The 26,033-nt window shown below is 33.9% G+C and overlaps 1 protein-coding gene across 2 annotated transcripts; it reads left to right on the forward strand.

Annotated features, from left to right (window-relative positions):
- The first annotated feature begins 1,205 nt into the window (after window positions 1-1,205).
- Window positions 1,206-24,576, forward strand: LOC130648357 (trinucleotide repeat-containing gene 6C protein-like). Of its 2 annotated transcripts, XM_057454376.1 has the most exons (18): window positions 1,206-1,439; window positions 4,688-4,749; window positions 4,858-4,936; window positions 6,589-6,635; window positions 7,311-7,429; window positions 7,507-7,576; window positions 8,367-8,417; window positions 9,079-9,138; window positions 9,600-9,656; window positions 16,669-16,785; window positions 16,987-17,096; window positions 17,905-18,059; window positions 18,727-18,767; window positions 19,070-20,194; window positions 20,801-20,917; window positions 21,324-21,381; window positions 21,759-23,098; window positions 23,547-24,576. In XM_057454376.1, exons 1-18 carry the CDS (start codon window positions 1,373-1,375, stop codon window positions 24,186-24,188), a joined length of 4,317 nt encoding a protein of 1,438 aa, XP_057310359.1. In that variant the 5' UTR covers window positions 1,206-1,372; the 3' UTR covers window positions 24,189-24,576. The 2 variants fall into 2 exon arrangements, with proteins under 2 accessions (XP_057310359.1, XP_057310360.1); XM_057454377.1 differs by lacking the exons at window positions 1,206-1,439; window positions 4,688-4,749; window positions 4,858-4,936; ... (4 more) ...; window positions 9,079-9,138; window positions 9,600-9,656 and adding an exon at window positions 15,234-15,387.
- The last annotated feature ends 1,457 nt before the right edge of the window (window positions 24,577-26,033 follow it).

The raw sequence follows: 26,033 nt of genomic DNA on the forward strand, positions 1-26,033 counted from the left end.
CAAAAGAACCAACGAACTACTACACATTTTATTATAAGAAACACGTTTATAAGAAACCTACATGTAGAATCTTAAAAAATTAAGAAACTTTTACTACTACATTCTATGTCTATTTCTGAATCAAGAAACCTTTTTCTAATTAATTCTTACAATTAATTAAAGAAGATGTTACAATCGTCACTAGTGTGTTGTTGAGAAATTTTAATAAAAGAGACTTTAAAACGAAAAAATGCTATATTTTTTTATTTTGAAACCGACTAGTCCAAAAATTAAAGAAACTTTTACAACTAGCTATTTATTTGATATAAGAAACCCTTATTTAACTTAATTAAGAAACTAATTAAGAAACTTTTGGAACTAAAAACATGGAATTTCAGCCTACAAATAAGAAACTTTTAGAACTTGGCCATTTGCCAGGTTTCTTATATAAAAAAAACGTGTATTTCTAAATTTAGAAGACTTAAGGAGAATTTTCATGAAACGAATTGAACGGCGAATTTCACGGCGAATTGTATCTGAGCATGCGCAGTTTTGTTTGTTATGATTTTGCATCAAAATATTCGTTTCGCTTAAAAATGTAGAAACAGTTCCTACTTTTTTGCAGCTAAAGGTTTCACTGCTAGTTTTAGACAAATCAGAACGCGGTTAACCAAATAAACAATGAACTTGGCGTCTAATTTATTTTGTCGTAAAAATTATAAAGCGAATTCGCTGTTATTCGCTTCGTGAAAATCCCCCTTTATATACGGAAAATGCCAGCAGTATGACCTGGCTATCGCGAGGAGTTATCACCGTCTTGAATTCAGAAAGATAAGATGCCCCGGGAATGAAGTTGCCAATTCATATACTTTTCTGCAGAATTACAAAATTTCCTAAAACAGCCGAGGAAGAAATCAAGCGTAAAATTTAAGTTACCCAGGGTTGATATACCAAATGTAAACATTGTAAACCCGCAGTTGTTTTTACTGGGTCGAGTACAAGCCATGACGTAGAAACGGAACTTCTGCCATTTTGGAAATAAGAACGTAAAATATAAACGAAGTTCTGTGCTTGTTACTCAGGTGGTTCCATAAATATACATCGAAATTGTAAAATAAATGGAAAAAAGAAGTATATCTTTAGAAGAAATCATTTAAATAACTTTTTTTTATTTTTTTGTATCCTTTGCGCATTGAAAATTAGTAATATTTTTCTTGGTTACTTTTTCGTACCAAGAACCTCCATAGTCAAGGCCCAGGCTTAATCCTGTTAAATCTGTGAAAAGGCCGATGAGATAAACAGTTGTAACATAAATTTTACAAGGTTAACTGCTCTATTGTAGATAAAAGGAAGAGTGTAAAGAAACATCATCATTTGTTCCGTTAACACAGACATGCCAAAGGTGGATGATAAAAGAAAAGAATACGATGTTTTAGGTCTCGAAACAACCGCAAACGAAGGTGATTATCTTCGTTTACCTCAGCAGCTAGCTAGATATGGTCTACCTACCTGGTTTAATCTTGCTACTAAAACATAAATCTGGCCCACTGTTTTGAAATAAGATCATAGCCCTCGAGCTATTTCTTTACTTTATAAAACTAATTCTCCATCTACTGCTCCTATTTGTACCATGGGCCTATTCACCAAATCGGGAGAGAAATTTCTGCCCCATCTTAGCCTACTAGCCAGCTAGCTATATATGATATCCTAAGGCCACCAGAAAATATGCCATGTTCATCTTCTGATTTCCTTGGAAAAATGAATCAGTTGATTTACTAGACTTTTCCTTCCGTTTTTTATAAAACAACTTATAGCACCACTTAGCTAGGGGCCACTCACTTATCGATTTTTCTCACGCTTTGCATTGTTGCGACGCCATCGGGCTGAGGGAGGGTGTTAGGGGCAACGCTAAGAAATTTCAAGAGAAATATCGATTTTTTACCATAATAAAAGTTTACAAATTTACCTTTTTATATACAGTAACAAATAAAAAATAAGACCCTGGAAAAAATGATTAATATATAATAATTTTTTCCAAGGTCTTTCCAACCCACCAACCTGGATTTTGTATAACCTAAATGGGTCGGTTGAAAGACATGAAACATGACATATTTTCGATAATAGCCTAATTAGGCTATGGACGATTTTGCTTATTAACATCATACTTGTATCATTATTGTAACTAGCTAGCTAGCTATATAAATAACTTTCGATGTTTACTGTTTTATGGGATTCTTAAGCATGCGCCGGAAAAATCGGAAAATCGACAGGCAAGCAAATAAAGGCCGATCTTGGGTAAAAAAAGTTAAATTATTGTTAAAAACATTAGACCGTGGCTACTAGCATCTTTTCACTGATATTATGATCTTAATAATAATAATAATAATAATAATAATAATAATAATAATAATAATAATAATAATAATAATAATAATAATAATAATAATAATAATAATAATAATAATAATAATAAATATTTAAAGTGGCTAGCCCAGAAAATCACAGAAACCACTAGGGTTTCCACTTGGGGCCACTAATGTCTAAACTACATGCAAGCTATATTCTAATTTCAAGATTGAAAGATTCCTTTAACTAAAAATAAAGTTTAAAATGAACAGGTCCACAACTTACTGCCTGCATTATTTTGCCTGTCAATGTACGTAAGTGGTCTGGTGATTATGAACAACACTCGTCACAATGAAAGTCGTCTTTATAAAATTTAGAATACCATCACAAAACTTAAAACCAATGATCACTGCCATTACATATAAGTTGTAACTAACAAGTTTGAAACAATCGTTGTAACCCCAACCACCTCAATTCCTTTGCCAATTTTTTTTCGGCATTGTGAGAAATATATTTAGCTAAGTGGGTTTCTTAGCTAAGTTGGGCCATGTTTTTCTAATTGGCTTTGTTCGCTTGTTGGTCTGTTGCCTCTTTGGCTACTTTTGCAACGCCCCCACGTTGGCTATATTGGTGTGTTGGCTATATCAGTAAAGGTTGTATTAATGATTTGCTTGTTTGCCAAATTTAATTAAAACTGCAATGATATTTTAAATTTGTATTAGCTAAACAATAAATACTGTTGGGTTTGACGACAGCCTTTTCTTTTTTCTTAAAGCCATCCTTACATAGTTTATTGTTTTTTTGCCATAACCTGAGTTAGAATTTTTTCAGCCTGCTTAGATTTTTAGACCAAAACAGGTTCATAAATGTTTTCTTACGTCTGCATATACTTTCCTAAATTATTAAAATTACAAAAGGTGAAGTGACATAAACAACCATTCTTCAGTCAAGGGGGCAAGCCTTGAGAGGTTCTATTAAAAAATTTCCTACTTTTCTTTAGGTTTGGGAATAATTTGTTAGGTTTCTTTTAGTTACAGCAAATAAAAAATATTTTAGAATGGTCTAAATTGCCATGCCCTAAGACAGAAGTCTTGTTTTTATAAAATTGTTTGTTATTATAAAAAGTGTGTTTATCATCACATGCTATACATGGTGTACTGTATTACAGTTATCAAACACAATCATGCAGAGCAAACAATGCCTTTATTTCAATTTAATATATATGTAATTATGTTGGTCTACACTTCGTATGAACTTTTTTGTTCCCTGCAGGTAGGGGGAGCAGGTAGGGGCCACCACCCTCACATACTACAACAATTGAATAAGTGAAAGAAGTAAAAAACAAAACATTTGTAAAACAAGCACACAAATGGATATGTAACATAATCCAGAAATACATTCAACATTTTTGTTTACTTTATTTTTTTTATTTAAGAATGAAATTAAAAGATACGAAATGTGAAGGAATTTGTTTTCGTGATAAAAAATGCTTCAATTAGAAACACATAGGTTTACTGTTAGTTTCTCTTTTAATATCCTTGTGATCTGTTCCAAAACCATCATAATCATTTTTACCAATCATAGTATATATATTTCATTTGGATTATTTAGATTTTGTTATTCACTTCGTGGTGTGTAGCCTAATGGTTATAAAGTTCGCTTCGTAATCAAAATTTTCATGCCTTTACCACAGCTATGGGTCAACTCATGCAATGTGAATTTATGTAGGCAAAGCTGGTGTATACCTAATGTATACATACAGTTGAACAAAGGACCCACATTGATAACAGTGAAGTGGCTATCCTGTATACGTACTCAAAATAACATATACAATCTTCTCCAATTATGTACCTTTTGAAATTAACGTTGATGATATAGATGAAAATGAAATTTATAAAATGATCATTGTAAAAAAAATCATTTAAAATGGTTGTTTATTTCAGCTTAAAATAAAAATTTGAAGCAAAAGATAATTATTGTCATGATCACCTTAACATCTGTTTTCAATGCTAGCATGGGTTGGACGGTATATATTATTGACCTTACATTGAAACTAATATTTTTTTTTACATTGAGTTTGAGGGGTAAGCAAATACTTTTGGGTACTTTTGTGCATTGACATACCTTGGTGCTTTGAATTATTAACCAATATCTGACATATTGTTTTGATAACTACCTGTTTCGTGTGATTGTGTCTGATGATTACTGTGAAACTTCAAGAAATGTCTGTAAAAGGTTAAATGATGCTATGCCAATGAAAAAATGTAAAAATTATTTGGAGCATATAAAGTATTAAAACGTCCTTTTTTCATTTTTTATGTATTTCATTTTAATTTTAAAAAGTTTACTTTCTCCCTTTTAGTTGACGTTAAGAAAGCATTTACAAAGCTTGCTTTGAAGTATCACCCAGATCAACACACCAAGGTAACTTCAATGCGATTTACATCGTTAAACAGTCGTATTTGTTTAAAGTCCTGATACACTTTTTAAATAATTCGTATTTATTTATATATGTATTTATTTTAATTTTAGAATTGTGGACAAGAAAGTCATCAATATAGTAAAACAAAGTTTACAGAAGTTTGTCGAGCATACAAGAAAGTAATGACTGGTAAGATGCATCAATATGAAGTAGATGCTTTTTTTATTTTTATTTTCTGATTTGTATATAACGAGCCAGGCTTTAGCCTAATATGAATTCTGTGTTGGCACATTCACACACATTTTTGGAAATTGAAGAAATTTACAATTAGTGCATTTTTAACATTCTTTAAAAGAAATCATGAACTGGATTGTAGAATATTGTTATTTAAGAGCCAATAATGATCTCTGAATTACAATCATTTTTAGATTTCATACGATTTAACTTTTACCAACTGCTCCATTAAAAAAAAGCTAAAGTAAAATCTAAAAAAAATTGTAACTAAGAGTTTATTATTGGCCCTTCATAAAGGTTACTGACTGCCAAAATTTGGCACTTGGCCATCAGGATACAAAAACGAATGGTCTAATTGACTAAAAATTTATTGCTATTATTTACCCAGGATAGTCTCTTCAGTTTCTATAGGAACTTTTATCAATGAGGGTCCTGCGAATCGGGTCCCAGTCCATTTAAAGCTTCCATTTGAGCTACAGAAAGCGTGCAAGCACAACAACCACTCAACTAGACAAATGCCTAAGACATCAATGTTATTCTCATGCCTTAATGTTAAGCAAAAAGGATCAATTCACACTTTCTTTGGCATGAATTGGTGGGGTTTAACCCAAGACCTTCCACACTGGAGGCAAATGCTCTATCCCAAGGCCACCAGTCGGCTAATCATGCCTTCCACAAGTGAAAAGAAGCTCCTCAAATTCACTCAATAAAAATAACATATTGTTTATCAAGAGCTGACAAAGCATAGTGTATAAACACCAAAACTGTGAGTGAATACACAATATTAAGTGCAACATTGAGTTTCAACTGGATCATTTAACAGTTTCATATCACAGGTGAGTTGAAGTGTGAATAAAACAACAATTTTTATTTAAGTACGCCGTTTTTTCCCCAGGGGTTAAATTAAACGTTTCTTCTTTTTTTTTAAAAAAAGGTTTGTTATAAGGTACTGTTAGTTTTATCCCTCTTTGCTACGTTGATTTTTTTGACTGCAGAAAAAAATTTGACTTCACAAGCCATTTTAAATCCTCAGTGGTCACTGTGACCACCTGGGATAAAATATTTATTTTTAGAGTTATATCTATGTTTGTTATTAATTATTGTTAATTCTTCTCTTGTTAATGTGGAAATGTTTTAGAGAGCGTTTATCACTGGAAATGTTGTATAATTTCACTAAGAGAGAAAGATTTTCTTCAAAAGAAAAATCAGTGGGAAAGCCTGGAGGCTTAATACTTATATTCATAAATTAGAACTGATAAACGGTCCTTTGCTTCAATTAGTTAGGTGTCCCCTCTGGAAATCAAATAGTTTTAAGAATCTCTACTTTTTCCAAAAATGTTTCATAGAAAAGCAAACAAAGCTTTTTTAAACAATGTTGTGTGTTGTATTGTAAAGGCGATTTCCTCTGTTTAATTATTAATACTTCACCTGTTTAAGAAATAAAGAAAAATGTATAATGTTAGGTTCTCTGTATTGTTGTGAAAAAGAGAAAAAAAAAGCACATAAAAATTTATTGCACCAATGTTTTTATTTTATAAACAATTATAAAAGTTGTAAACTATTTCTAGAAAGAGGAGTTACCGTAATGTTTTTTAACTCGTTTTTAGAAGATAATTGCAACCTGTCAGATTGGAATAATGACAAAAGTGACGAGGTAGGTATATCTGTAGTTTTTTTTCTGCGCCTACTTTGAATATAAGAATGTGTCCCAAAACTTCATAACTCCTCCTACAACAATTTCTATAGATATTTTGAAATATAAATCTAACAAACTTTTCAAATATTTCTTACATGTTAAACAGTATAATTCTTATATTTTATTAAATAGCTAGTATTTTCTAAATTATTAAATGCTTGCTGAAACTCTGTAAAGGTTTTTATTCTGTTGACTGCCATATGTTCTTTTTAATTTTTCCGTTTATCACTTCTCTCAATTTTTTTTTGCTATTACAAATATATCTAGAATAGGCATGAAAATATAAATTATATAGAAGTGGTCAGTGTTGTAGAACAAAAGGATAATTTAGATTCATTGACTGTGAAAGTGGAACTGTTTTTAAATAGAAATTGTGAAAAATGGACTATTATTTTACATTCCTACATTAAACGATTTTTTAATGCTGACTGAAACAGGAAGGGGGAGCTGGATGAAGCAGGGCATGGTTTCCCCCTTTATTCTAATGCAGCAAAACTTTAGAATTTCAATAGTGTCAATGGGAGAATCTTAAATTTCAAAATTTTTAAAGAAAGCCAATACCATGATGGTCTCTTCACTTTTATAATGATTTTGTCAGCTCTGCATTAATTTTTAATTCAATTTTTTGTTTAGATATTCTTCAGTTTACTTGGAGAATTACTTCAGAACAGTACACGTGCTAGTGAACTTTATACATTACTATCTTCTCAAGCCAACAGCAAACCGCAATTTCAAAATGATAATGAATACCGGTAAAGATTTCTCCTTTAGCACTAACTAAAGCTGTTTTGAAATCAATTTTAAATGCTACAACGAAGTCTGCTTTTAGGTGTAAGGAAGATGCCATGGAGGATGAAGATGAGGAGTCAGAACTGAACAAACTAGTAGATATATTAAAAGTATGGTTACCGTATTTTTACAAGATTGATGTAACTTTTGTATTTAGAAGAAAGGAACTTTTAGCAACACTGAAAAAACAACTTAAAAAAATCTTAAAAATGAAATTGCAAAGTTGGCTGTTTTATAATAGAATTACAAAAAAAAATAAAAATTGTTAAAAACTTCAAAGCGATAATAACATTAACAATAAAGCAGGTTCTAAATGAAAGTGTGATTAACAGCAAAAATCAAAAATTCGACCTCAAAATTCTATAATTAGTGTTTCAGAACAGATTAGCAAACAATATTTATTTTCTGATTCTTTTGCCAGTCACGTTCAATTAGGAAGGCAAACTGTCAGGAAGATATATCTGGGTGATGTTACCAGCCTATTCAGATAAAAAAAGTTTTCTTCAGCCATTTGGTATTTTGTTGTTTCTATTGTGCGAACTTTAAACACTGATCAAAGAAAATGTATAGCATCATGTACATGGAGGCTATCAACCTGTTGATTCTGGAAGTTATTCTAGACCAGCAATACTGTCTGCCTGGTGTTTGCCACTGCTGTCCATCTTTATGTTTGCCATGTAAATAATCTTTTTAATTTGCATCACTATGTGTAAGCATATTTTGAGTGCATTTGTTAAATCGATATATGACTTACCATCACCTTCTCGAAGAAACATACTTTTTTATGAATGTAATAATCTATTTTACATTAGACATTCCAGAGATTTATTTTTGTGCAATTATAGTAGATTTAAAGTATGCTCCTTTTTTGCGCTTACACTACGTACAATCTGTTTACAGAACCGACTGCAGAATGGCAAGTCTGTACCTGCTGGACTTACACAGGAAAAAGTATGTTAAAACTTCTCTAATTTTCATGCTAGGGTAATTGTATTGTTAAGTAGCTTTTTCGTTGTACTGCTGGGTTTGTGTCATTTTTGGTTATTTTTTTAATACAGGACTGCAATAACTATAATTTTATAAAGAAGGCATTACCCTCATCATTTATTGATAATGTTGAAGTAGCTGCTTACTTCAGAAACCAACTTTGTTTTAGCAAAAAAAGAAGTAACCTTTTATACCTAACTTTGTGGAATTCTAATAGTTTTAACCAAGATTGTATTTATTTGGTCCCGTTTAATAAAAATAAAAGTATTTTTCTTTACATATTGAAATGTTCTGACCTTTTCTGTGTTGTTTTTTATAAAATTGACTTACCAGTGCTTTCCTAACAAGGCGTTAAAGCTGGAATTTGAAGTGATAATAGTTATTGTTTTTTTCTTAGAATTCCTTTTAATTGTTGAGCATTTTTTCTTGCCTACTAAGCATTTGCAATAACTAACCCAATCCAGAACATTAATTATGATAGTTGAAATCCAATCTAGCCCAATGTTTTCTGCTATATTTATCTTTTGATCCCATCACTTATGGAAACCTTCATTAAGTGAATTTTTAGATTGTGTTTCACTTTTACTTTCCATACTTAATAAAGATGATGTTTTTCGTTTCACAGCTGACACGGCTAAAGGATGATTTTATCAAACAAAAAGAAGAGAACAGAAAGACAGAACAAGTATGTATTATGCCAAAAAATTATGCAGTGTTCTTTGTTTTGACATCAAAGGCGTTGCATGGTCTATGTGCTGATAAGGTTAAGAAGGCATGTAAACCATCAGCTTGCAATAAGTGAATATAGCACAGATGTTAAGGTCAGTATTTAAAGCTGCAAAACAATTAGTAATTGCAAGCATTTTTTGGGTAGTTTTTTGTGAGATACTGATATATGTCAATCTTGAAGGAAAGGGGAAATATGAAAGAAACAAAACGTTGTGCAGTTTCTAATAGGCGAATAAAATTAAAATGGCATTAAAAAAGAAAAAGAGAAAAACATTTTAGGCCAGAAGAAAGCTGTTGTGATCTAGGACATCTGTATGCTTTATCCTTTACCCCTTCTCCTAAATAAGCTTCAAATCCTAAAGCTTGATACCATTCATTTAAAATCCTCAGTTTTTAAAGATTGTATTGTTCTTCTAGTGCCACCATACTCCAACTAAAAAAGCAAAGACAGTGGCACCAGTACCTGTTGCCAAGGTATGTAGAGTTGTGCAAAAGCTGCATAGCAACCTGGAAAACTAAGCATTTTTGTTTGAAATGCAGCATTCAGATGTTTAAGTATTCTAGAATCGTTTATCAAAATGTTCTTGCTCAGGGTTTTTTGGATTAGCCCTGTTCCACATACCAAAGGCTTTTGGTGTTATTAGTTGGCCAGAATATGTTAACGGCACGTCTATGTGACGATGTGTGCTTTTTGCTACACACGTAACATTTTATTCCTGAAAAAATCTTGCCTGAGATACAAAACTTTTTATATATTCCTTTTGTTGTTTTTCATCTTTTTTTTTCATCTTATGGTTAATTTATGATATATCCAAGATGTTCTTCTCTTTTTGCCAATTGTTTCCTTCTTTCCATTGATGTGATATTTCTATTGTTCAGGTGTTTCGTGTAACCATTTAAAATAAACATAAAAATGCAGATAAGAAACTCTCTTTGTTAGAAGCATCCTTACCACCGTTTTTTTTTATTCATTCTTTAAAAAGGGCCTATACATAAACAGTTCTTAAAAATTAAATTTGATTTTACACTAATTAAATTATTTATAATTTATTTTTATTGATATTTCTTTTCTTGAAATAACTAAAATGAGAGAAACAGAAATTCGATTTAAGAAGTGAGAAGTGGAGATCATTATTTCATTTTTTTTTCATGTTAAGGCTGGCTTGATGCATTTTTATTTTCTTGATAAGAATATCATTCATCTTCTCATTAATTTAATGGTTATAGTTGTTGGGGATAGAGAATTTGTTTGAGAAGTGTTTTTATTGCTGTTGTTGCTTTGCATTGCACATATTTTGTGTTGTATATTTTATTATTTTCTGTTATTATCTATCCAACCAAGGAAAGATATTTTAACAATAAATGAGTTAAAAGATTAGCTGACATGTCATTCTGAGTGTAAAGTTCTTGCCACTTTGACTTTTTTGTGGCTACCACCTTAAACAACAGTATGGGTTTCATGTTAAACAAGGCTAAAAGGAGATGTAAATTATAAATCGAAATCACTTCAAGATCTGCTTGACTCCTTTAAATTAACATGATATTGGAACTAGTTTTTAATTGTTTCAATGTTTTTATTTTTCTTTGGATGATTTAAAAAAGCCACAAGTGTAGCATGGTGACACAAATCGACTTGTTTGTTTATATATCTGAGTTGAGTTGGTTGTAAGGAATCACTTCATTACACAAACAAACACATAGGAAATGTTCAATGCAGTTCGTACGTCAACTTTTAAAGTTTATTTGTTTTAAGTCTGGTTTCTATGTGCTCTATAAGCCTGGTTTCTATATGCTTTTAAAGATTTTAAGCTCTTCAAGCACTTTTAAAAGAAGGCAGAGTTTTTTTTTTTTAAAAAAAATTGTGTTTAAACCATGCAGTAGGATTTTTTTTCTGTCCGTTTTTCTCAAAGTTATTAAAGAACCTAAGGTTAGCTGAGGTGACGTAAGATAAAACGTTTGACCCTTCATCCTGTGAAATACACTGTGTTTATCTTTCGTTTCTTACACTAGCTATTTTTGTCAACAGACAAAATTACTTGTTACAAAAACATCAAATTACATCATTACCAGTGATTGTTCGTGTTTTCCCTTTTCTTTTTTCTATCACCCTTCAAAGTTAAATGCATTCAAGAAATCATAAATGGTTTATTTTATCTAGATTAATTTAAATGCTCTTCTCCATAGGAGCTTTGGGTATAAGGCCATCATGTTAACCTTTGTTTAATACTTAAAAAAGCATATTTTGGAGTGCTGTATGACATAGGAAAGGAAGATAGCGATGATTAATAGGGCAGCATTATAACATTTTGATAGGATTGTAAACACAGTATTGTAAAAGTGTCTTAAGAAATATATAAGATATGAGGTTTCATATTTTAATTTGACATTTACTGTCTTATCTTATTTTATTTGTGTATATTTTTTATCAGATTTAATGTTTTATGCATAGCTTGTGTTCGTGTTGTTAATGTTGGCACACCATATTGGAATAACAGTTCACACGCGATAGAATGTTTTTTTTTTAACTCTGGAGAACATTAAGAACGTATATATATATATATATATATAGATTGTGCTATCAGACATTTTAGGAGAAGATTGTCAGTAGCAGTTTCTCTTTTCTGTTTTTCTTTTTCTGTATGAGAACTAAAACATGTTGACAGAAAGTCTGAGAGAAATAGGGAGTCAACCAACAACAGTGAACGACAACACAATGATTATCATTTTTGTTATATTTACTTCGTTTTCATTACTCCGGGAAAAACCTGCATAATCTGTATAAATAACCTGCATAAATTTTTTGTTCTAAATTGTGTGGAAATTCTGTTGAAAGTTTTGTAAATAATGATTGGTTTCTCTCACCAGTTGAAGTTTGAGATGGAGTTTGTCATTTTCAGTGCTATTTTCAACTTAATTTTTACCAGCTTCTGATTTTATTATCCACGTCTAATCACACTGCAGTTCAATTATACACTTTTTGTATTTTGAACTATTTATTTTAACATAACGAATATAATTTACACTTCGAGGATTCGTGATTTGAAAGGTGACTAGATGTCGTCATTTTATTCATCACTTATATCAGCTAGTTACAGGTATTCAGTGAAATGATGTTTTAGGAGCTATTTATAAAATGACAATGAGGTTGAAAACAAACAGAATGGAAAATAAATTTTACGTTTGTTTTGAATGTGAAAGCTGGATTGTCACAGAACATTCAGCTTTGAGTACAGAAACGAGGGTAAAAGAGAAGTGATAGAAGCAGAAATGGTTTAACAATATAAGGTTTCTAAACCTCCTTGCGTTATCAAGTTAGCGATATAGTTAAATAATTTAATTCCATGTCTTTCTGTGACATAAATCTTCACTGAATGCTTGCTAATCTTTTAACTGTGAGTTCACCGGGTAAAGTACTGCACTACACTTTCATTTCCCTCATAAATTAAAAAAAAATTACCCAAATATAATGTAATGACTTTTATAGGTATTAGTTAGATTAGACATAAAAACATTGTCAGTCATGCTAATATCCTTTTTTTTTTTCATTGTCTTTCACATACTAATCACTCTCCTTATTACACTTACCATGGTGTATAGCGGATGTTCTAATGAGGTGACATCATTAACTTGGTTTCACGGTCATGTAATTACATCAAGATTTCTTTCAGGCGTTGTTTTTTAACAATGTGTTGTAATTTCTAAACTGTAATGTTTTGTCTGTATTATCATTACGACATATTGTATCTTTTCGGTATTATAATACTCGCTGTCTGTATATCTGCTTATGAATCCAAGATGGTAGCTCATAGTAGCGTGTGAATTCCCGACAGATTACCACGCTATTACGGCCAGTATCAATATGCTTGTGATCGTTTCATTTGTTACAGCAGTTTGACACTCACCGTCCAATGAAAATATGTTATTTAACATGACCACAGAAACACGGAAAGACTGTTTTGAAAGATTTTGATTTTTAAATACGCTTGATATTATGGGTCAAGACATAACCGGTTATGTTTTGTTTTGCTTAGATTCTTGCCGTTTTTATGGACATAAAATCGCTATCAGCGATGAAGAGATAATTCTTAATTTTGATATACACTACAGTGATCTCTTTTTATCTCGAGGATTCTCGAAATGATCCGTTGTCGATTTTGCTATTTCTTTATCCTTTCTCTGTCTCAATGTTCCTCTATTCCCCTAACGAACTGTCTAGTTCTTTGCAGATTCGGTATAGAGAGTCTACTATAATCATTGTGAGATTTGACGTATTCTTATTTCGACCACCCTATTCATGTTGTAACAAAATTGTGTAAATTAGTAGCCTGCTGAAACACCTATACATGATCATTATTTTGCGTAAAGTTCTTTTTTTTTGTCGCAGAATGGTTAGTTCTAAAAGTTGTCATTGAATTGTAGCCATAGCAACCATTATCGTCATTAAATGTGAACAATAACACTGCTGTTTTGACGGAAAAATATTTTGGAGTGCCTGTTAAACGTTGTTGGCCCCACCCTAATCAACAACGGAGAGTAGCAACTCTCCCACCCCTCTTTTTTTAGTTAATGTGAATAGTAGAAATATTGAAATACATTCATAACACATGGTCAAAGTTGACAATATTTAAATTTGAATTCTTTCCAACATCTTTGTTACAATGTTTTTGTATAATGTAAGAACTTCGTTTTTAAACACAATAAAACCAGTTACCATTATGTTAATTCCTAGAATATTCTTAACTCGTTCTAAACTTCTTGTTGTCAGAAGCTTTAATTTATTGTATTTTTTGTCCTTATAACTGTAATAGAACGGTTGCCGCATGGGGGAGTGTCATGTCGTTTTGTCCATTATAATTTAAGATGTCACTCCACGCTTTTTTATTACAAAAAATGTACCATTATATTAATTCAATTATTATCATCTTTTAAAACATGTATGAAATTAAATAAACACGGTAATATTAATAAAAAATAGATTGGGAATTCTTTCGTTTCACTGGGGACAGTACAAGTCAGAACATTTAATTGTTTTTTTTTTCGAGAAATAAAATTTGAATTTAATCTGGTTACGGAGTTTTCATTTCGAAATGTTTGTGCTGGTAAATCTGATAATTATGATGAAATCGTTACGATGGAGAAACGTAAACGTTTATCGTATAGTGAAAGTTATTTTCACGTCTTTTAGAGATCGAAACAAGTTGGAAAAGGAACAGGACTTTTCTGTTTAAAGCAAGAAGATAAATACTTTCTTCGTGAAGTTTACTTAACGTAGATACTACCAGGCGTACAGTGTGTTTTTGTGAAACTTTCTAGCTTACTAGCAAAGTTTTTTGATGGTTTTTCTGCAGAGGCTTTATGTATAATGGGGTTTGTTATTATTTAAGTTTAGCAGCGATTCTCAGATGACGAACAACGGCGGGTATTAACCTTTTTCTTTTTAATAGCTATTTACCGCCAATTAGTCATGCGTGTGTTTACACCTCACTACGGTATACATACTAAAGGTAGTAATCGAATGTTTAAGATTTACTTTGTACCTACAGTTTGAGATATCACGACCAAGTGGTCGTGATATCTCAAACTGTAAGCTAAGGACTCAATGTACCACGTGAATAGACTACAAAATGTCACAACGTTGGCACAGCACTGTTAATCATGATTTTTAATGAACACATTGAAGATAAATATAGAAAGGTGTTCTATTTTTAAACTTGATGTCAACTCGGTCACCTGGCAAAAAGAGTAATTGTTAAATTTTAGATTAGTGCTAAATTATGGTGTCGCCACATGCGAACGATGCAGTTATTAGAAATCTTTCTGTGTAATAAGCTTCATCTGTGGATTCTTTTCTTTTCTTAGCTTTTAAACTGATTTTATTAGTTGCGAATTGATTTACATGATTGCTCTGAGTGTTGTGTAATTAACGAATGCTTTGTGTTTAGATTTTTTTGATGTTTTTGAATACCTCGAGTTCTTGTCAACTATAATTTAAAAGTTCTTATATAGATTTGTAGATTTTTATTTGCACTTGAAAATGTATTTCTTTTTTGAACTTTAAGAAATATGTGTGTTTTATATGCAATAATTAATTCGTACTTTTATGATTTTTTAACTACTTATTTTGTGTAAAGTTTGATAACATAGATATAAATAAACTTGATAAGCTAATATGACCAATACCCTTCAAATGGAGTTCTCTGAAAAGGTAAGGTTTTTCCGAAGCTTTCGTTTTCCTATTCTTACGTATAAAATAAGTTTGCATGTATTTTTTATACTCTCTGCTTTTTACGCAGTTACAAAAACCAACTTTTATAGCTACGTGCTTTTACGTAGCTATAAAGCTATATACGAAGCGACTTCTTTGTTTAAGAACAAGGTCATTTCATAGAAAGCGAGTTCATGGCGTAGCAACAAGATTGCACATGGAACTTTGTAAGCCATTAACTTGTTTTGCACACAACGAACCCGCTCTTGTATGTAATAACACGCTTATGCGCAACCAACTGACTTTACACTTACACAACAAATTCGCTTTGTACGTACTGAATTCATTTTTCTGTTAGATAATGTACTCGCTTTATGCGTATAAGACACTCGCCTTGTATATAACGAACTCATTTTTTGCGTAAGACACTCGCTTTGTATGTGAAGAACTCGCTTTGTGCGTAAGACACTCGCCTTGTATGTGGAGAACTCACTTTGTGCGTAAGACACTCGCCTTGTATGTGGAGAACTCACTTTGTGCGTAAGACACTCGCCTTGTATATACGAACCTGCTTTATGCGTAAAACACTCACCTTGTGTGTATTGAACTCGCTTTGTGTGTTAGACACTTGCCTTGTATGTATTGAACTCGCTTTGTGCGTAAGACACTCGTCTTGTATGTAACGAATTCGCTTTGTACGTAAGGCACTTGTTTTAAATTTGAAAAATTCGCTTTGTGCGTAAGGCGCTCGCCTTTTGTGTAACTAACTCGCTTCATAACAGTAAATGCGACCTCTATTACCGAACTTCTTTTCTACCGCACGTAGTGTAGTGGGTTCGTTTGCGGCTCCCAGTTATGGGGAACGCGGATCGAATCCCGCTCACTGCCAGGCAGTATGTTAGTGATGAACAAAGTAGTTCTCTTTCAGTATGACTTACACGCATTATACTCGCCCGTCATGATCAGAGGTCTGATCAGGGTGAAGCATTCTCTGTTGAGAATGAAATACGGATGTGCTATGATAAATATTCACCTATGTATACACACCATCTGGATAAACTATCTGAGTTCATCACTAACATATTGCCGCATGTAGTGTAGTGGGTTCGTCTGCGGCTCCCAGTTATGGGGAACGCGGATCGAATCCCGCTCACTGGTAGTAGTTCTCTTTCAGTATATTCTTTTCTACCCTTGTCTTTTTAGAATTCCACGTTCGTATTTTCGTATTTTCTATAGAATTCTTTCCTCTCAAGTGTTTAATTTTACACTTTCTCTTCGCAGCCTAAACCAAAGAACAAGAAGCAGCTGCAAGCGGAACAAAGGAGGAGGGAACTAGAAATGGCAAGTATAGCAAAAGAACTTGAAGAGAAGAAGAAGAAAGACGAAGAAAAAGAACAGGTTAGTTGTCTTATATTCACTTTGTTAAGAATGATAAATCTAAATATTACAATCCATAAGTCTGTTTGTCCCAAGAAAAAATGAAAACGAAATTTCATGAGTTGATGGAGAACCAACCAATTTACATGCAGTTTTCATGTACGCATAATGGTGGACGTCAAGTCATGTGTATTTATGTTGTGTAATCACCGTGTATCTTAGGTTCGCAAGAAACAAGAGAAGGAGAGGAAGAAACTTTTGGAAGAAGAAGCACGGAAACAAGAAGAAGATAAAAAGAAACAGTTGAATGAAAATCGAAAAAAGAAAGAAAGGTGGGAGTTATTTATGGTGGCCATTTTTATTATTTTATTTATTTTTCATCTTTTATATTTATTTTTTATTTAACTATTCGAGTTCAGGTTATTATTATTATTATTAAGACTAATTTCCGCTTTTTTCCCCTTTCCAAGCTTAAGTTGAGAAATAATGTTAGTTTCTTTTGTGTTTTGAATTTTGACCCTTTTGGCCGTATTTAAAAAATGACGAAAAAAAATTAATTGTGTCAATTTTCGATTGTAGCATACAGAACTGGGAAAGTATAAAGTTCACGTTAAAAAACCGAAATAAGTTTTTTAGAACATATAATTTATAAACGTTTTTGGTGAAATTTGGGGAAAAGTTTGAAGTTACAAAAGAACCAAGGGCTTTATTCCAGTACAACATTCGAAAGTGAACTGCTTTACCATCGAATTACCGCACATAACACTTCCCGCTACAATGGCAACAGTATGATTTTGAAAATAAAAAAGGGCTTTTCTTCTGTGTTTAAGATTGTGCGCTACCTGTATGATCTAAACAAAGAATACTATTCCTGTCTCAGAGGATATATTCGATATATATATAAAAAAAAATTTACCTGCTAGCCTCTAAAACCTGCAGAACGTTTTGTTCTATAACATAAATCTACAAGTGACTTCCTTTGAGGATAAAGGTATAAATAGATATTGATTTATCAGATGTCGATCTGATTATAATAACTGCTTAAGCAACGAAATCTAAGATATGTGCAAAATGAAAAGTCCCGGCTTCGAATACTATTTTTGGTACGAATGCTTAATATTTTTTGTGCGTTATTTTTAGAGAGGAAAAAGAGCGCGAGCAAAGAAGTCAAAAAGAAAAAGAGAGACAGGAACGACTTAAGAAATCACAAGAAGAAGAACAACGAAAAAAAGAAGAAGAAAAGCGAAGAAAGGCGGAAGAGAAAGCAGCAAAACAGAAGTCAACGAAGGAAAAAGGTGCGAAAATTTATCTAAATTGTGATTCCGGTTGATATTAATTACTACTAGTCGGTGGTCCGTAGATAAATCCACTGGTTCGCCCGTTTCATATTTACCGTAATTTGTGTGACTCGCTACTGCAGTTACCATTTTGCGTGAAAGACAGGCGGCTATTACTTAAGAGACCAGTCTTTCGAACTTCCTCCTAGCTGTAAATAGTTCGCACGTACGCACACAACTTGATGCATTATTGCGTCTAAATTTAAACTTCGTCATTTTTAGAGTAACATATTTCTTTTTTTCAAATTTCCCAAACTATTACAGTCAAGGTTTATTTTTTGCGTATGTTCTTGTTGGGATAAACAGTCTTTGTTATGCGTTCCAGTGAAGTTGTAAGATCAGATGGTGAAAGAAGAAAGAATTTGTTCTTCAAAACCTCCTTCAAAACGTTTTGTATACTTGTATGTCATTAGTAACAGTGAGTTAGCACTTATCATGATTTTTTCTCACTCTTTATTTGATTAAGAACCAATAATTTTACGAATATATTAGTATGTCTTGCCATTTTATAAAGCTCTTCCCCTTTCATCTCTGAAAATGAGTTTCGATGATAAAAAAAAGCGCTGAGCGTCTGTTTTGATTTGCTGACTTCTTTCTTCTTGTTACTTAGTTACTTTTTTTATAGAAGAGAGAGAAAAACTAGAAAAGCAAGTTCCGAAAAATCAGGTAATACAGTGATTTAAAATGTCCAATATGATGAAAGAAAAATTACCTAACTTTGTTTTCGATGTATGTTACTATTACAGTAAACTCTAACTCTTTTCAAGCGTTTGGCTTATCGAGTATCTGAGACGACAGGCTTTCTTAAGCAAAACAAATCGTGTAATGAGAGGATATGAAATCACTATTAAGCCGCATGGTGCTGGAACGCAAATTCGCTTTTAAGGCATTTAACAGTCAATCAATTTTAAGGCGTGCGGAACACGCAATTCGTTTTTTAAACATACGATATTCTTTTTCTTCTTTAGAATAAACTTCGTTCGCAACAATACCAGCAATACCAGCAACAGCAACAGAAATATCCACGAGAAGTACCTCCCAGGTTTCTACGGCAACAGCAAATGAAACAACAAGTCCCACGTAAAGATCAGGATTACTCGTTCGATAATAGTAACAGTTATAAAGAGGAATCTGGATGGACTGAGACTGCGCCCGATACGCAGACAGACAATAACGTTATGTCAGAAAATTGGGATTTAGATATAGATAATAATGCTAATAATCCGGTAGCCGATCAGAATACGAAAACTGATACATACTGGGGCGGTGTGCCGGCCTCAGAGAATTGGGATTTAGATCTAAATAAACCAGCGACGCGTTCTAGTGTTACTGATTCTAGATATGAACATCCTGCTGCTCCTATTAGTACGAGCCCTCTACTCAACGGAACAGCTACCCTAACCAACGGAACGAGCGAACCTTCGTGGGGTGCTAGTTTAACAGGGTCAACTTGGGATAGTAGTAATGTAGCCTCGAAACAATGGGACGTTGTAAAGCAACAAAATGGTCAAAATAGTAGTACTTCGAATAGTGTAGTCGACGAGAGAACACAGTCTAGTTATGCAAAGAACCTTCATAACTCTGTTAATAGTTCAAGTCAATTAAGTGATAGTACGACACCTTGGAATAGAATATCTTCTAAGCCTATCAACGTAGAGTCGACCAAACCCACGGACACTCTTAAATCAGCCAGTCCAGGAATTACCCCCTGGGCTGGGCTAGATAGTTTTGACGGTGGTCCTTCACCTATTAATAGCACGCAAATTTCGAATAATATTTATGCCGGGGGTGCAAAACCTAGAACAACGCCGGGCAGCAGTTTCCACAGTCACCACAGTGATAACTCCGAGAAAGCTAAATCACAGAGCGTAACACGAGCAAAGGAGACCAATATAGATTTACCGAACGAACGATTTGTCGCTAGCGAGAAAGCAGAAAAGAGAGTTACTGTACCTTCACTAGACAACAAAGTTGATAGTAATTTGAAAGTAACTGGTTGGTTGCAAAACTCTACAACTTCAGAGAACTGGGACGAGGAGGAAAAGTATCACGACGGTGAATTTGGTTGGACGACGGTTTCCATGAAAACAAAGGTTTGTTGGAGTAAATAAGTGTTTCAATAAAGTGTCAATGAAACTTCCAATGTGCGTTAGTCGTAACTTTTACGAGTATTGATTTGAAGAAAAGCCATTCCACGACACGATCCATTTTACGACATTTGTATCTTTCAAAACGTTTTCACCAAAAGTGTCGTTCTGAATTTTCCCGACACATTTAGTGATTTATGTACAGAATTTTTGTTTTGCTATCGAACTTTTTTTTTCCTTGCTATTTGCAATGATGTTGAACTTGTGGAGTTAGACAGTCCATTTTTTAATAATAAAAGTCTTTATATGGGATTCTTTCTTTTTCAAATCATCTACTCAGCCTTGATTATTCATATTTTTTTTAAAAAATTTAAAGCTTTCCCCCTAAAAGGTTTTATTTACCAAAAAGTTTAATACGCCAGGAAATGAGGAATTTTCTAAGGTAGGAGTATTACTTTATACTCATCTTAAGTCTCAATTTTTCTTTCAAAAACCAGTCAAATTTTTGCTTCAGTTGCAATTCTGTAGACGTGTATAGGTTATATAAGGATGGGTTGATTTGATAATTCTTCGTAGAAGCCAGGTCTAACCAAATCAACCTTTCTTTCATAGAAACCAGGCCTAAGTAACAATCAAACATCCTCGACGCCTGGTACGCCTTCGAAAGGTGACGGTTGTAATGCATGGACGAACAGAGCCCTGAAACAATTGCTTGATATGGGTTTTAAGGTGATTGTTGTCTTCTTAGATGTCTGTAACATTTTGCTTTGAATTAATGTTATATTATCATTGACAATTGCGGTTGCGACTATCACGATTTTACTGTCACAATTTTCGTCCACGTCAGCAACTGCCACTTGTCTTTGTTAAGAATATTTTAGTGATTTTGTGTTGTATCAAAAATGTTTGCCTCGTTTCTTAAAAAATGTCGAAGAATCTGGCATGATGTAAACACAATTTCTCCCTACAAAATCGAGGTAGATTGTCAAGCCATGCCAGCTAGTTGTGAACAGCCGCTGTGATTTTAAGATAAAACAATGGGAGTGGGTCAACTGTTACCAGGCTATAATAAAGCAAAATGCAGTTCCCAAAGACGAAATAGACTAGGAAACTGTATTTAAAGTTTTCTTTTTAGAGAGAGCAAGCTGAGAGAGCACTGCGTGATAATAATGGAATCATTGAAAGCGCTGTCAGTAAGTCCTGTTTATTTTTGTGGCTAACCATTACAAAGAAAATCAATTCTCTGCTTGATTTTTACACCCTTTTATGCTTGATGGTTAATGGAATATTTGGCTTTTCTGATCAAAACACTGAAGATTACCTTTGCGTGCATGAAAATTAGGGCATGCTAACAACTGCTAACTCGCGTAATATTTCAGAAGATTGAAAAAAATATTAAAGATATTAAGAGTGTATGTCATGATTTTAGAAAGTCTCTAAATTTTAGAAACATCTAGGTTGAACCTAAGAGTGTGTCAAAAAAACTGTACGTGGTTATTGCTAAAGTATGTAAGACGCACTTTTTACTTACAAGTCGATATTAACAACAGTGTGTTTTTCTCGTGTTTAGGCGATTTACTACTTAGAGGTGATAGTACTGAAAATGCACAACTACCTCCTGCGGAGCAAAAACCAGCGTCAAAGTCAGAGACATCAAACGACGCTCATCGAACGACACCGCAAAAGTTAAATCGAAAACAAAGACGAAAGTTGCAGCAGATGCAGAATGCTGAGCAGAAGGAAAGTGCTGCTGCTAGTACCGATACCACGACCACTTCAAATTCTGTAGTTAAAGGTGGTGATGGTTTGTTACCTACCCCACCTGCTAGTCATAGACTTGTCCTGAACGAAGCAATGAACTCAGGTCAGGCTGTCGATAAGACAATCAGCAGACCAGCATCATTGCAGTCCAATACGAATGAAAGCAACTCTGCGCAAAAACCTACGTGCGGACAACAACGTCAACATTCAGAACTTCGTAATTCTAGTCAGGAGGTAACAAAGAGTAGTGTTACACATGCACCTATCGGGTCTTCAAGGCCGTCAGGCCCAGCACCAATTCAACCTCCTACACCGATACAACCACCAAACGCACAAGTATCCCAGTCTTCGACATCCACAACAAAGGAATCTATAGATCAAATGAATGGTACAAATCTTCAACCGCCTGTCAACCCGGTGTATTTGGCGCAAATGCATTTGCAAAAACTAGGTCTTGAGGATGCTCCATCAGTTCCTCCCTACAGTTCTTCAGCCTCACCTGTACCATCTCAAACCGTTACTAACACTATGATACAGAGATACCTTCAACAGATTGCTCAAGCACCTGAGGTGGAGAGCTCGCCTAGTGTTTCAGCGTCTATGCATCTTTCTGGACTTCTTCAACAAGCTCCAGTTCCTGCTAATAGTTTATCAGAAGGTCCGCAAAAATCAAAGTTGCTCCAGTGGACTCAAACTAGTTCCGCTAATAATAGTGAACCAACAACACCACCTTCGGCTGATGAGAAAGCTTTTCCGGCTGTTCAAAAAGTTGATCCTGTGTCAGCAAAATGGGGTGTCATAGCTGCGCCCCGGCTGTCCCCGACACCTGCCGAATTTAAACCTGGTGTGCCTTGGAGACCACGTGGCGAGCCAGGCGAGGATAAAGACGACGAAATTTACGACACGAGGACTGCAGATATACTTGCTGAACTGGATATACAAAGTCGCTTGCCCTCCTCTACTCCGCCAGCTGTGATGGCCCAACCTCAAGCAAATGTTACTGAAACTGCAGTCAGCCAAACATCCGCTGTGACTGCTCCTGGCAATGAGGAATCTGTTTCTATTCGACCACCTCCTGGTCTGGATACTGCGAGTGGAGAAGTGAAACAAGATTCCAACTGGTTAATATTGAACGGACTTACATCTGCTGTAAGTACAGTTACTTTTGATAACCTTGTTATTTGAAAAAGTAACACACCACAATCATCCCGCCATTTTTGACACAACCATATTCGAACAAATTTTGGCGCGAATTAGAATAGCGATGTAGAAGAGAGTTAGCGCGGATTTAAGATGGCGATGCAGAAACAAATACAATATAATTTTTATCTAAAAAATAGAAGTAAAGCTGATAGGACAAAAAAAAGACGTATTATTAAATGTTTAGCCAATTCAAACTTGAACTTTTAAGCAACAGTATAATATAAAATTGGGTACGAAAGAATTAATTTGATTTGGCAACGATGGAAAAATAATGGCGTGAACATTATTTGTCGATATCAGTTAAGTTTGCTAACTTTTCCGCGCCAAAATTTGGACGCTTAAGGTATTATTATTTGGCGTCCTTTTTATTGACATTAACATTTTTACGTTATAGGTCGATCCTTCTCCAATTCGTTCACTATGTCAACAGTTTGGTACACTGCTACACTTTCGTGTGGTTGCCAACGCGGTTTATGTTTGTTACGAAACACCAACCCACGCACAGAATGCATGGGTAGCGTTAAATGGCAAAGTTGTCTTTAATACTCAAGTTATAGCTGAGGTATCAACTGAGAGTGTATGTATGAAAGCTATGGAGTCAGCTTCGCTCATAAACAGTGTACCAGTGGCGACGACCCCTCTTACAAATCACGTGTCGCAACCACCGCTAGCTCCAGGTTTTCCAAACATGTCTTCATTCGGTGGATTATGGACGACACCAGGACAACCGGTGACAGCACCCACCGCTCCTCGGCCATTGTTTCCACAAACCTTCCCAGCTTCTTACGGAGTACCCGGCAGTGTTGTGAACGGTGGTTTTAATCACTGGGGGTTACCGCCCCAACAGCAACCCGTAATGACGAATTCAAGCCAACTATGGAACCCAGCACCCCAACAGCCTTCTACTGTGTTTCAGGCTTACCCCGGCTGGGTAACTACAAAACAAGAAATCCCCGTCCAAACGAACATGTTTAGTCCTGGTATGGATAGGTGCATACCAAGCGAACTTTTTAATGTGAAAGAACAGAGCTCCTAATATGTGACTGCTTATATTATTTTTACGGGTCCTTAACAGCTAATGGATACTTGCTATGCCCTGAAACATGGGTGTATCTTCAATACTACTTGCGTCAACCCTGAAATATTGGGTGGATTCAGTAGTAGCTTTCTAGACTTTGTTTTACGCCCTGAAATAATGGGTTTGTAAAATTGTCTTTAACGCCCTGAAATATTGGGTTGTGTATTGTGTCTCGTATATTTCGCTGTGATGTGATTTACTTTTTATTGTTATTAAATATTTCTTTTCAAATATTTTTTTACCCCCTGAAATATGGGGCGAAAAATAAAGAAATTATTACTTATTTTGCGCTGAATCTAGGGCGACCTGTAGATTTTTTTTTGAAAAAGAAAATTCGAAATGCAAATGCTGTATTTTTTATCACGCCATACACCTGATAACTTCAATCTCAGAGAGACCAAAAATATGGACAGTATGTTTTAACTCAAATAATCAGATATGTAATCTTCATAATGGCGAGGTGTTGAAAGTGCCTAGTAATTTACTAGAGCAGAAAGTTCGTGTGTATTTGAAGTAAAAAATGCAGTTGTTTGAATGAAAATTAGTAGTCTCTCAGTTAGAATACTGGATAGACATTTTATCCCAGGATTCTACCTTAAAATTTGGCGAATGCACGAAGTATCAGGGGTTACATTATTCGGAGAAACTTTCGCGATAGAAACTTTCGCGAAATTTCGCGTTTTTTGGCCTTTTTTGCGAAACTTTGTCTTGCTAAACTTTCAAAAATGACCATTCGCGAAAGTTTATTCAGTACAAACTTTCTAAATTGTCGATTCGCGAAAGTTTACCCACTAAAATTAAAAAACATTTGCTGGTTTTAAAAGTTATTTTTTGACTCGCCCTCACTTCGCTCGCCTTCCCGATAAAAAAAAAGAGACAACTGGCGCTGGGAACGAGATTGGAATAAACTAGAAATAAACAAAAGCGATGTTTGGCTTATAACCGAGTTACTGGCGAAGAAGACGATGACGACGATGCGTGGGAGCCGAGAGAAAACAAGCCTAGAAATGTGTTTGATCTGTTTTGTAATTTTGACGATAAATCCTATTATTAAATAGAAGTTTCACATACCACTAGAAAGAAAATTGCATCGTTAAAAAACATTTTTCTACGATAAGAAATATAGGCCACTTTTTTTTAAGAACATAAAAAATCACGAATCGCGAAAGTTTATCTCGCCAAAACTTTCCAATTTCAGATTTCGCGAAAGTTTATCTCGCGAATTTTTTTTAATTTGTAGATTCGCGAAAATTTATCCAAAAAATTTCGCGAGTGTTTGGACTCGCGAAAGTTTCTCCGAATACGTAGACTTACCCAGTTGTTTTGATGGAAAATTATAAGTGCAGTTTCAAGGAGAGTTCAAAAATAGTTCGAAAAATACGTATGTTTTACTTTTCTTCCTAATTTAGAAAATTGAATTTTAGCTGTATATCCACCTTGCAACATCGTGCTTGTTGTTATACAGCTCGTGTATTCTGTTAATTTTTGTTGATCTTGACGAACGATTAAAGTGGGTGTTTTGGCGTCGACTAAATCTAGTAAATCGAGAATGCTCAATTTGATATACATTTTACTTTTTTTGTTGGGCAGTGGAGGGAGACCTTTTTCTTGAAAATAATTTGTTTGTATTGGTCTAACTGTGCATCCGTTATTAGTTACATTAAAAGACTAACTCACTTCACTACCTTTTTTTAAAAGAACTTTCGATTCCTTTTCTTTGATAAAACAGGATATAATGATTGACCAATGGTTAGTTATTATCAAAATAACGAGGTTTAATTGACGAATTAGACAAACGATCGC

This window comes from Hydractinia symbiolongicarpus, chromosome 7 (assembly GCF_029227915.1).
Source record: "Hydractinia symbiolongicarpus strain clone_291-10 chromosome 7, HSymV2.1, whole genome shotgun sequence".
Classification (NCBI taxonomy): Eukaryota; Metazoa; Cnidaria; class Hydrozoa; order Anthoathecata; family Hydractiniidae; genus Hydractinia; species Hydractinia symbiolongicarpus.